The 13,297-nt window shown below is 37.4% G+C and overlaps 1 protein-coding gene across 1 annotated transcript in view; it reads right to left on the reverse strand.

The window, feature by feature from the left end:
• The window catches only part of VEGFC (vascular endothelial growth factor C), a gene marked incomplete at both ends in the record, with an annotated part of 78,314 nt that overhangs the window by 30,030 nt on the left and 34,987 nt on the right, over positions 1-13,297 (reverse strand). The window contains one exon of the mRNA XM_079726540.1: positions 653-866. Within this exon, the coding sequence (XP_079582666.1) occupies positions 653-866 (214 nt within the window). The remainder of the gene's footprint in view (positions 1-652; positions 867-13,297) is intronic.

The raw sequence follows: 13,297 nt of genomic DNA on the forward strand, positions 1-13,297 counted from the left end.
CATAAAACCATTTTGCTTGTTTGCTTTTGTTCTCAAAATAATTTGCAATCTCAAACCTTTACAGCAGTTAACATCCAACAACAGGAAGGAGTAAACGTTTTAAAAGTGTCTACCTATTTATGCTATGGCATTTTGTGCAACGTCATAATTTTTTGTGGCTGTAGCTTTACCAAAGTCCAGCTCTCAAGCAAGTTCCCTATGAAGCAACACAGAAACAAGTAGCAGTTGATAAGGTGATTTTGGATGATTTAGAAATTAAACGTTTCTATATCCAAAGCTAAAGAAAATTTATGCGCAATTATTTGTATGATGCAGAATGTTTAAGTGATTAAACTGGTATAGTGTGTACAATTTATCTGTATGTTTTAAAATTTTTTCTGATGGGACATCACCTCAATTAAAAAAAAATTACAGTGTGTTGATATGCACGCACCTCCCTGTCTTTATTTTTCAAGAAATCATCTTAACCACTCACTGTGAAATCATAAAATTCTGTAGTTTGAAAATAATTCTTTATTTTCTGTTGTTTTATTTACTTTCGGCCTTAAAGGTATTCAGTGGTATTACAAATGCTGAAATTAAAGGACCAGAGGGACAATTTTCACTGGGTTGATATATGAAGCTTACTATATATTTTCTTTCCCATACTTACTTTTTAAGATGTCTGCATTGTAGTGTGCTGCGGCAAATTTTAGAGTCCCTTCTGTTCTCGTATTGGCGTTGGCCTGTTCTTTACTGTGTTGCCAGCCACCTTTCCTTAACTGACACTTGTACATTTTCCAGGATTCAGGGTAGAGCAGAGACATGAGTTCGTCTACACTGGACACCGACCGCAGCTGCTCCTCCAGCTCTCTGCCTGCATAAGCCTGTCAAAGCAGCATGCAAGATCGGTTACTTGTCAGATTAAGAGATGTGGAAACAGATGCACTAGAAAACCTTTAGCCTTGCTTTATATCTATCTATCTATCTACCTATACAAATAAATATATATATATATACACATATGTAATATATACATTAGAAAACCTTTAGGCTTGTTATATATGTATAAATATATATGTATATATATTTATATATGTTATATATGCTAAATTTCTATTAAAATATTATTAATTTTCCCCAAATTAACTATTATTGGTAAAATTACATTCATCTTTAATTTGAATCAATACCACAATTAAAATGAAATTAAACACCACAATTGAATGTAAAATACATAGTTTTTTTTTGTTTTTTTGTTTATTTTTTGCAGTATGCGGGCCTCTCACTGTTGTGGCCTCTCCCGCTGCGGAGCACAGGCTCCGGACGCGCAGGCTCAGCGGCCATGGCTCACGGGCCTAGCCGCTCTGCGGCATGTGGGATCTTCCCGGACCAGGGCACGAACCCGCGTTCCCTGCATCGGCAGGCGGATTCCCAGCCACTGCGCCACCAGGGAAGCCCCATACTTTATTTATAAAATGATGATACAGATATGTAACTCAGACATAAAAAAAAGGTTCATAATATAATCTATGAAAAAGGAGAATATACAACTTATATACAGTATACCTATAACATAATGTTCATACATGCAGTACAATCTTTTCACAGAACAATATATCTGGACAGATTGCATACATGTGTGTATATATTCTCAAGAGTAAAAGCTATGCAGCAAAAAAATTATCTTCTCCAAATTGCAAGATTAAGGTAATTATTAAGTCTTTATATATTTCTATATTTTAAATTTTAAATAATGAACATACATAAAATTTTATTATCAAAATAAAAATTTAAAAGTAATCATCTCTAAGCATATGGAGAGGCTATAATATTAGCTCTCATTTCAGCCTTTCATTTAGTTTACTCTTCTTATATCTGCATAGAACATGCCTTTGATAAATCATTTGATGTAAAACAACCACTGGCAAAAGCAGAAGCTATCACAGACAAAATGGTATAAAAATAGCTTAACATTGTACAGTTGATTCACTTATTCCCATTAGACTTTACTTATCATATTTTTGAGGAAGAAAAACAAGCTGTAGTATCAGAAGATCCAGATATTCATCTTGGCTACAGACCTTATTTTAATTGAGTAACATTAAATTTCATTTCTCTGAACCTCATTTTACTCTGTAAATGGCAATAATGATATCTTCCTCATAGAGTGCTTGTGATGATTCAAACAGACATTTGATATGGAAGTATATTATACATGTTGTAGTCAGGGGTGGGATTACTTGTCATTTTAACATCTTTGGGGAGCAAAAGCACAGTACAGAGACTGTTTTTTTAGATAAACTGAGTCTTGAACTGTAACTGTGAGTACTGTACCAGTTCTGGCTCAGAATTTATATAGATCCGCCTTCTGCGTTTTTGTTCTAAATGAACAGCAACCTAGAAATTGAGCTTTGTCAGCACTATCATCCTGTTCTGTGAATCCAAGGAAGATCAAAATTTTGAGGATAGATATCAGCTAACCATGGCACATTCACATTTATAGCCTATTTTGAAGAAGCTGAAGAGGTCCCAGTAACCTAGAATGAGTTCTGAACCAGGAACACACCAAACTCCAGGAAAAAGTTCTACAAAGTCAGATTCTTCGTCAATACTTTCTTGGGTCTTTATGCTCACCAATGTTTTCCAGAATGTTGAGGTCATTTTCTTGAATATTAATATATTCCTTTTATTTTCCAAAGGGATTTGGTGTGTCTTAAAATAGAAAGTGTCTTATAATTGGATATTCAACTGTAATCAAAAGCCTAAAATAATCTAAGAATGAATCTAATTTTGCATTCTGTCTTGGAGTGATCAATTAGGAGGTTACAGTAACTACTCCTATGTAACTTCAGCAAGTACACATTTGCAAACAGTAACCTAAGTGTACATGCACTGGAAGATCTGGAGATGCTACAGAAGTCAAAGCTGAGAGTGCAACGTTGAAGGCAGGGAGCTATATACAACCAGGCATAAACCCCTTCCGTGGTGATTCACACACCTAAAACATTCCCTTGTTACTCTGCCAGGAGAAGGATGAAGTAAGATCTCTGATTCTAGAAGCTACATGATGAGAAAGAGCTTTGGGATTTCACCCACACTCTGCAATTCTCTCTGGTTATGAAGAATCGTAACATGAAGTGAACACTTGAGGTGACCTTGAAAGCAGACTCTGATCACTATATTCTACGCACATGGCGTGTAAAAACTAGTTTTCCGGGCCTCCCTGGTGGCGCAGTGGTTGAGAGTCCGCCTGCCGATGCAGGGGATACGGGTTCGTGCCCCGGTCTGGGAGGATCCCATATGCCGCGGAGCGGCTGGGCCCGTGAGCCATGGCCGCTGAGCCTGCGCGTCCGGAGCCTGTGCTCCGCAACGGGAGAGGCCACAACAGTGAGAGGCCCGCGTACCGCAAAAAAAAAAAAAAACAAAAACAAAAAAACAACAACAACAACAAAAAAAAACTAGTTTTCCTCTTGCCGCTCTGTGTTGACTCGGGGTTGTTCAGGTATAGGGAGAAGCAAAAGTGCACGTAGGTTGCCCTTCCTCCAAGACCTGAGATAATGCAGAGAGTCAATGAGAGGTGGGAAACCATAGCATTCATCTAGCATTAATGTTAGCAATGGTCCTGGATTTGTCAATGAGTGGAAATTAGCTGTTAAAAAACCTACAAATCCAATGTCAACAGTCCCTTTGAACAACAATCTTAAGTTAATCGCTATGCTGTATATAAATCTGGCACTCATTCAATAATTTTATGAAGTTGAAAATGGGAGGATGCACATTATTAAATTATGGAAAATTTCCTTTCACCTAAAAGCATATACTCATCAAATATTCATAATCAGAATTGAAAGAATGGGCAAGAGTCCATCAAAGAAAGGTTGGATCATACTACTATATTTTCAGGAAGTGACCGAAAGGGTCATAGGTAAATCTGGTTAGTTGTCTAATACATCTATATCGGTGGAAGTGGGAGAAAAATTACTTACTATTCAAACTGGAAAAGAAGGGATGTTTGTACTTATCTTAAACTGTCCATATGCCATTTAAAAAAGTCTGGCTCAAGTAATATTTTATATTTGAAGGAAATGTACATTTTCATGGACAGCTTCATAAGATAAGGCAAAAGGAAGATGACTTGATTACATCACCAGTTTAATAAGATAAGAAATTTACTAAAAGCTTGAAAAGGAAATATTTGTCATATTAGTCATCACATACATCATCTCTTTGTCCTAAGAAACCAAAATATCAGTAGGGACCAAACTATTATAAGGCAGTTATCAAGACAAATAGCTTTATACTACCATTGGGTTTTCTTCCTTTCTTCTTTGAAAATAGGGTCTAATCCAATCATCAGAATAAGTGGTTACTGAAGTTATTTATTCTGCCCCTAAAATAGCAAAGGAAATTGCTTATTCACTCCTTATTTAAGAATGGCAGTTGTAAGACCGATGAACTTGTGGGTCATTCTGTTTCCTTCAGCTAACCAGCCATTCTGGGCAAATTTATAAATTGTAAATGTATGTTCTAATTATTTAAACCTTTTTAAAGCAAAATTTGGGCTAGGTGGCATAATGGAGAGGGGTTGGATTTGAGAAATCTTCCAATACATAGTTATAAAACTCACTTTTAAAATCATCCTTTGGTAGAAAATAACAAATAACTCTGGAAAATCAAATGGTATCCTTCAAAGGAACAGGAATCTGTAAATGTTTTACATAACCTTAGCAAATCATTTTACCCAGGGTTTCAGTGAAGGTATCAGAAGGATTCTTTCACCCACAGGTCACCCATCATGCAGGTCTACACCAACCTGATGTGGCACAGATAGGTAACTCTGGAAGCAGGTATGTACATTTTAGTTTAATATTGGAAGTTTTTAATTGGAAGTTTTAAGTTTTAATTTAATTTTTGCCTAATCCTCTGACATTTTTATTGTAAGTATTGAAAATAATGCCATAATAAAGAATGGGCTCTTTAGAATCCATTATTGAGAGCATAAGTTATTTATTTAAAAAAAATAAAAGTTACTTTCTTGGTTTACCAAATATATGAATTAAATAAAAAGTCAAATTTTATTTCATCAAAATCTAAGTTAAATAGACTCCTAGAAAATATTTTAAATATTTGTTTTCAATTACGTTATTTTTGAGACAACTTTCTAATGTCAACATAGACAATCTGTCATGTCTGCATAATCAACGCAATGGACAAGATATTCTATACACACTGATTCCTTGCACTGAACACTGAAAACCACTTGCTTGTGTCTTATTCTTGAATGGAATTGACTTTTTTTCCTTGTAGAATGGCAAAATAGTCTCAAAAATATTAATTCCATCCTTTTTCCAGATATGATTACAAAAGTAGCACCAGGTAGGTGAAGCCATAAATAGTGAATGCATTTACTGACTACTAAAGAAATGCTAAAAAACTAAAACTTATTATTCAAATATTCCTATATACATATTGTAGAGCAGTAGCTCTCAACCAGGAATGATCTCCCCTCCCCCAGGGTCATTTGGCAAAGTCTGCAGATGTTTTTGGTTTCAGAGGTATGGTGGTGATGCTACTGGTATTAGCAAGTACAGGCCAAGAAGGCTGCTCAATGTTCTAGAATGGACAGGACAGTCTCCCCCCAAAAAAGAAATACTCAGGCAAATGTGTCAAGAGTGCTGCTGTCAGAAAGAGAAAGACAAATACCATATGCTAACACATATATATGGAATTTAAGAAAAAAAAATGTCATGAAGAACCTAGGGGTAAAACAGGAATAAAGCCACAGACATAGAGAATGGACTTGAGGACACGGTGAGGGGGAAGGGTAAGCTGGGACGAAGTGAGAGAGTGGCATGGACATATATACACTACCAAACGTAAAATAGATAGCTAGTGGGAAGCAGCCGCAGAGCACAGGGAGATCAGCTCGGTGCTTTGTGACCGCCTGGAGGGGTGGGATGGGGTGGGAGGGAGGGAGACACAGGAGGGAAGGGATGTGGGAACAGATGTATATGTATGACTGATTCGCTTTGTTATAAAGCAGAAACTAATAAAAAAATTAAAAAAAAAAGAGTGCTGCTGTTGGGAAACCCTGCAGCCGAGTAAAAGTGGACTTTGTCATTTATTAGCCTCTTAGGAACACACCAGAAGGTTGGAAATTTGCATGAATTTCACCTTGTAAAATCCCTAGAGACATCAGAAGGAGTGAGTGAATGGGTCTAAAACACCACCAGCAGATAGACTTAATAAATGTAACATTCTTAAGGACGTTTACTTATTGGCCAGGATGCCATTATTTTCCTTTTTACATAGACATTTCTTAACAGCTTTCCTTTGTTTTCCAACAAGAAGAGAATGTAGCAGTTTAGACACAGTCTTCCTAGGTACATAATAAATTCAAAATGTTTCATGATTGTTTTCCTTTGATTGCTTATAATTTTTTTCTGCTGAAGATTTAACTAATTTCAAAACAAGTTTTACATATTTTTTCAAAGATGCTTATTCAGAGAACTATTTTGAAATTTAAAAAATGTAATGGGTTATTATTTCTTTTTAGTAAAATTTCTTTTCTTCTTTGGTATTTTAAGACTAATTTATGTTAATGCTATTTAATATGACTATGAAAGTAATATTAACAATGCTTCTTTAAAAAAACCTTTAATTAATTAATCACAAGGACATAGTTTGAGGGATTGTTACAAATTGAATAAACCCTTGTGACCATACTCAGATCTACTTACAGAGCACTGACCACATTCTAGAAACGTTCTTTGTTCTTCTCAGTTATCACTTTCCACCAAATGTTACCATTTTGTTACATGTCTACCTTTCTGCTTTTTACCAACATAATTGGTTTTTAGTCTTTCACAAATGTTACATAAATGATATCCTACAGCATATAATATTTTGTGTTGGGTCCTTTTTCCCAGTCTCACGTTTGTGAATTCCTCCTTGTTGTATAAAGCAGTTGATGTCACTGCCGTCTTGTTTTCCATTGTATGAACGTATGCGATTTATCTCTCGTCTATACCTACTTGTCTTTTGATGGACAAAGTATGCATTTGGGGGGCTTCATAACTAGAGACAGAATTGACAGTTCAGGAGGTATGCAGTTATAAATATGGCCAAACCATTTTCCAAAGTGATTGCACCAACTGACAGTTTATACTTCTGAGGGCTGCTCCCTGGCTCCATGCCCTTGCTCACAACTAGCAGTTTTTAGACTTTAGTCACTCTCATATGTATGGGATACCAACTCATTGTGGTTTTAATGAGTAATGCCTGGAGGACTGATGACATTGACATCAAAATATCTACAAACAATAAATGCTGGAGAGGGTGTGGAGAAAAGGGAACACTCTTGCACTGCTGGTGGGAATGTGAATTGGTACAGCCACTATGAATTTCCTCTCCAAACGCATTTCCTCCCGGGTTTTTCCCAGTTCATTAAAACTTACTAACCTAAAAAAAAAAAAACAAAAAACTTTACTAACCTATTGCTCATTCAAGAGTCTGGGAATTAACACTTATTATCTCTTTCCCTTACTCCTAAATATAATGGATCAGCCAGTGCTAATAATCTTACCTCTAAAATAGAGCAATTTTTCTCCATGTCCTTTGCTGACCTCCTAGTTTATGCCACCAATATCTCTCGCCTGATATTAATAATACCCCAAGCCTCTGGTTTTCCATTTATAAATGTAGATATTAAAATGTATCGTGCAAAGCTCCTGTGTATGTAAATAAGACAGTATTTGGAAAGGTAAAGCACATAGGAAGAAGGCTGGTACACTAAGAAGTCACTTGTCCCTAATAAGATGTTTAAAATAAATACCAAAGGGAAAATTTTATGATTTTACAACTTTTACTGAATGACTACTCTGTGCCAAAGACTCTTCTAGGCATGCTAGTTATAACCAAGATTTCTCCTTTCATTGAGTTTACCTGCTAGAAATGATATATAATTTTTTGAGGGCTGAGAATATTAATTATAAGATCCTCAAACTTGTTTTTTTCCAAAGAATTTGCTAATTTTAAGGCATACCTGTTTTGTATATTGCAATTAATTCCAGATTAAATTTTTTCTTCCTTATGTGCTTCTATGTCTAAAAGATTCCAGATTATTTACCAAAGTGTCGGTGGGGGGCAGAATTTGTTGCTATGAAACAATGTTGAGTAAAGCAAAGTTGACTTATTTAACCAGAAGTACTGTGTCTGAAAACACAAAAATTTCATTTTGCATTTTTACTAACCTTTGAGCTGTTAAATTTCTCTTTACAATTAAAACCCATTCAAGGATTTTTTTCAAAATAGCAAAAGCATAAATTCTAAGCATGCTTTTATTTATAAATTCATTTACTCAACTACTTATTTTTCTTTGGTACTGATTTTGGACTACAGTTGCACTCTGGCTCTGGAAGGGGTGTGTGTGTGTGCGAGTGCGCATGTGTGTGTGTGAGTCTGTGTGACGGTGTGTGTGAGAGTGCATGTGTGTGTGCGTGGTGGGATATGCTGAGGATACACTCAGTAGGTAACCGAGCTAGAAGAATGATGAGAGTCTGCTGCCACGTGGAATTCAGCGTTCCGGATCTGGAATGTTTTCTGGGGGCGGTACCTCTCAGTTTTGGGGGAACAACAGCCATTCCCTTATCAAGCCAGGTACTCCTAGATCCCCAACTGCTTACTTCAGAAACAACTCCACTCAACCCTGATGAAGTTCCCAGTAGTCTTCCTTAGGGTGTTAGCCAGTGTCACAATAAGCCTTCCTTTAACAGTGCTCACCACCAGTTCATTTATCCCATGCTGGTTTATTCCCATGCTAATTTCAAAGCATCTCCACTTACTTCCATTCCCTCATTCCTGCAATCAGTGGACAAACCTACCTCACACTTCGTAAAGAAAACAGATGTTAAGAGAGCAACTCAGACACAACGAGCAAAACGCTTCTCCTCTTCCTCTCCGAAGCCAGCAACCCCACAGGTGCCAGGAACCACCCTGTTCTAGCAGCACTCCTCCTCTTGTTCAGCCTTGCTCTCTCTCTCTTTCCCTCTCTCTACTGTAGTGTTGCTATTAGCATAGGAAACTGTGGTTCTCCCAGATTTTAAAAAATAAATACAAACAGGGCTTCCCTGGCGGCGCAGTGGTTGGGAGTCTGCCTGCCGATGCAGGGGACACGGGTTCGTGCCCCGGTCCGGGAAGATCCCACATGCCGTGAGCAGCTGGGCCCGTGAGCCATGGCCGCTGGGCCTGTGCATCCAGAGGCTGTGCTCCGCAACGGGAGAGGCCACAGCAGTGAGAGGCCCGCGTACCGCAAAAAAAAAAAATAATAAAAAAATACATACATACATACATACATACATACAAACAAAAGCATCAACAAGCAGAAGAAAACCCTGTGTAAGTTCACATCCCTACTGAGCTCTTGCCATTGTTCTGTTCTTCACAGCTTCCATTTTGGAACGTGCTGTCTGTATCTGTGCTATTCCTACCTCCTCATCACTTGTCAAGGCTCCCACAATTAACCCACTGGAACTGGCTTCCCACAGCTTCTGTGCGAACCCCCTGTACCCCACCGTACTTCACCTCCGTCCTGCGGATCACCTGCTCTTATTTCAAAACCATGAGTCCTTTTTCTCCCTGAGTCACACTTTTCTGCTATTCCTTCTCCTTTAGTGGCTGTTGTTATCAGTAACCTTTGCTGACTTCTCTGATACACAATCCTGAATGTTTGCATTCTCAGGGCTCAGAAACAGTTCCCGTACATCCTCCTTACACTTCTTCTGAGTATCCTCATCCATTCCCAGCCCTGAAAAAATGATTAGGTTTCTTAAGGTCTCATTCTTAATATATCTAAAACGGAATTGATGAATTTCCTCTCCAAACGCATTTCCTCCCGGGTTTTTCCCAGTTCATTAAAACTTACTAACCTAAAAAAAAAAAAAAAAACTTTACTAACCTATTGCTCATTCAAGAGTCTGGGAATTAACACTTATTATCTCTTTCCCTTACTCCTAAATATAATGGATCAGCCAGTGCTAATAATCTTACCTCTAAAATAGAGCAATTTTTCTCCATATCCTTTGCTGGCCACCTTGTTTACGCCACCAATATCTCTCGCCTGATTTACTGCATTACCTTCATAACTGATCTTCTCAGCTGCTCTGTTTACCCCTCCAATTGACTCTCCACCCACAAATCACAAGAATCCTTGAAAAACACTCATTGATGGAATGATCCCACTCGCCCAGGTTTCGGTGGCTTAGACATCAGATAAGATCCAATCTAAGGCCCTGAGCATCTGACTCCCATCGATGCTCCAATCTCATCTCATACCATTCCCGCCCTCAGTCACAGAACATAGGTATCTCCAAAATGCCAAGCTTTTTTCAAATTTAAAACCTCAGAAGAATCTGTTCCATTCCTAAAACTGTATGTCGAGGCACTATACACGGGTGGTGCTTTCTCTTCGTTAAGGCTTCAACTGTAAGGTCACATAATTACTGCAGCTTTCCATCCACTGTAACTAAATAACCTAACTGACAAACTATTTCAGCACCTTTTTGTTTCCTCCATATTATTTCAGGCATTGCAAACACTGGCTTATTTACTCTTATTTACTCCCTTGCATGCCTGTCTTGTTGCCTACTGTCTACTACCTTTGTAGACTGGCATATGGAATTTAGTCAAAGAATAAATGAAAGAATGGGATAGGTTAAAATCAGTTTCCTGTCATTTTTCATGACATGGAAGAACTCTATAAATAATGCTTTCCTAAAACCAAAGAGAAACGTTAGAAAAATATTTAAATGTAATTTAACTCAAATCTTACTAAAATGGCCCCAAAGTCATTATTGATAATGATGTATTTTTTTTCTTAATATGACAAGGTATCATTTAGGAAATAGTTTCCTGTTTAGTCTGAATCAAGGAATAAGAAAATAAACACAATATTCTTTTTAAAAATAATATTGAAAAACAGTACAAGATTTTTATTTTAACTATTTCAACATTTAATATTTAAACTCTTTGACAAGGTTAAGTCAACGGTAGATAGTAAACAGAGGAAATCCACAACACTTTAATCTGAATATTTTTCCCTATCTTATTTTCACATTCAAAAATCAAATATGGATAGGAAAAAATTTTTAAATCCAGGAATACAAGAAAGACAGAAAGAAGGAAAAAGAGAAAGTCTGATCCACACAGACTTCATAAAAAGTAACAAGTGTTTATTCATGAAAAGATAAATAAATGAATATTGGATTAAGGAAGACCCTATTCATTTTATATTTTAAGTGGAAATTTTTTAAGCACTTAATTGCATTTTCCCCCTTGAGGTAATGCAAAGTGAATTAAAGCACACGGCCTCAGAAATACATTCTGAAGTCAGTAGTTTGGGGCATGACCAGGAAAGACAGAATTATGTTGTAACTGAAACATTACACTTCTAGCTCCTTTTTGCCCCACATCATAAAGGTTATCAAAAGCACCGCAGAGCTCTATAAGGCTGCCATTCATTTCATTCCTCAAACTCAGGGATCTAAATTCTAGGACCTTGGAGAATGATCTTCTTTTCACCACCTCTGTATCTCTAGTACACAGAGCCTTACTGGACTGTCACGTACCTTGTCTGGCTCTCACCTCTTATTGGCTAGAAAAAGTAATAGAAGTTTACAACTATCCCCATTTCATCAGAATGGAAGTCCTGCCACCCACAAAACAAAGGTGAAAAGGACATAAGGACAGAGGTGCTTGCCAAAGACCCAAAGCAAAAGGGTACCAAACGAAAAAGCAAAATCAACCACCACAAAGTTCACAGAAAATTTAGGGGTAAGGGCCATGAGTTCAGTATCAGTGAGAATTAAATGTTTAATTTATACAGCCTTCCCCTTGCGATGGTAAAATATCGTTAGACATAACATTTCTAATGTGTCGATTCTTATATCAGTCAATGAGCAAAAGCAGTCATGGGTCATGACAAATGTAGGATGAAGTAATATAAACACCTGTCATCTAGTTGGTTTTAGTTTTTCCTATAGATCTGATGCTTCTACACACATTTTTTTTTAGTTTACTAATGATATTTATTGGCATCAGAGCTAAAACCAAGTCGGTCATGAATGAAAAATTTATCTTTCAACTTCTAGTTAAATTTGGCAGATTCAAAGCAATTGTCCAGCTCTGCTTTCCTCCCCAGAGCTTCACCCTAAAGTAGGGGTAATGTGTTATGAGCACAGAGGTAAAAAGGACAGGATAGGAGAGCATGGTAGATGAAAGATACTGATGTTTTTTAAGATGAACACATAGAAGTGTTATCAGAGGAGACAGAGCTGAAAACCGTGTGCCTAGAGCTGGGAAGAAGCAAGTCATTTTATGCCTCAGATCCACAAATACATTTACTCACAGGTACTTGGCTAAACGGAGGTGAAGAAACAGGTAAACATGGGGAGACTGGTTGAAGTTAACGTAAAGACCAAAGTTAGCCCTCAGATACTCCATTTATCCCCTCCATCCAGTCAAGCAAATAAATCTTTGAAATCCTAGCCTGATCCTAGAGGCTCATTCCAGGGAGAAACTGAAAGAGAGAGCTCCAAACCCAGGGTCAATAGGAGAGCAAAAAGCAGGACAAGACTTACTGAAAAGAAGAGAGGACGAAGGAAAAGCCTACACAGAAAACAGTAAATTTTCAAGCTCCTTACTTTGCTTGGTCCCCATCCTGGCTGGCAGCCAGACTCACACACCCTCAATAGCCGTCCACCACCGTGCACACCTACGCCCCACCCACCAAAGTCATAGAATGTTTTTTCTCTGGAGAGTCTCTGTGGCCACAGGGAAAAGATATATAGTTGCTTACAGAGATGTTTCCCCCGGTGAGGGAAAAAACCCCAGATGTCTACCCACTCGCTCTATATTAAATCCTATCAGTTGACTAGCTCCACACCCAGAGGGAACTTCTACTGATTTTTCTCAGTGATTCAGCCTTAAATATAAACAATAACAACAGCAAAGGATGGTAAGAAATCTGAGGGAAATCGCCAATGTAACAAAAAGAGAAATAAAACAAACAAATGGAATCTAACAAAAACAGAAAATACGGGAAGTAGAAGAACCTTTAAAGAAAAACCCTATAATATTTTCAGATATTATTAGAGAAGACATTATGAAACATCAACATCAGAAGAAATAATACCAAACTTACACAAACACTTTGAAAAAATACAGTAGGAAAAATACACGTACCATCTTATTCAATGAAGCCGTTATTACTGACACCAAAGTGAGATAAACACATACAGGCAAAACAATTTCTTAGAGG

This window comes from Hyperoodon ampullatus (assembly GCF_949752795.1).
Source record: "Hyperoodon ampullatus genome assembly, chromosome: 20".
Lineage (NCBI taxonomy): Eukaryota > Metazoa > Chordata > Mammalia > Artiodactyla > Ziphiidae > Hyperoodon > Hyperoodon ampullatus.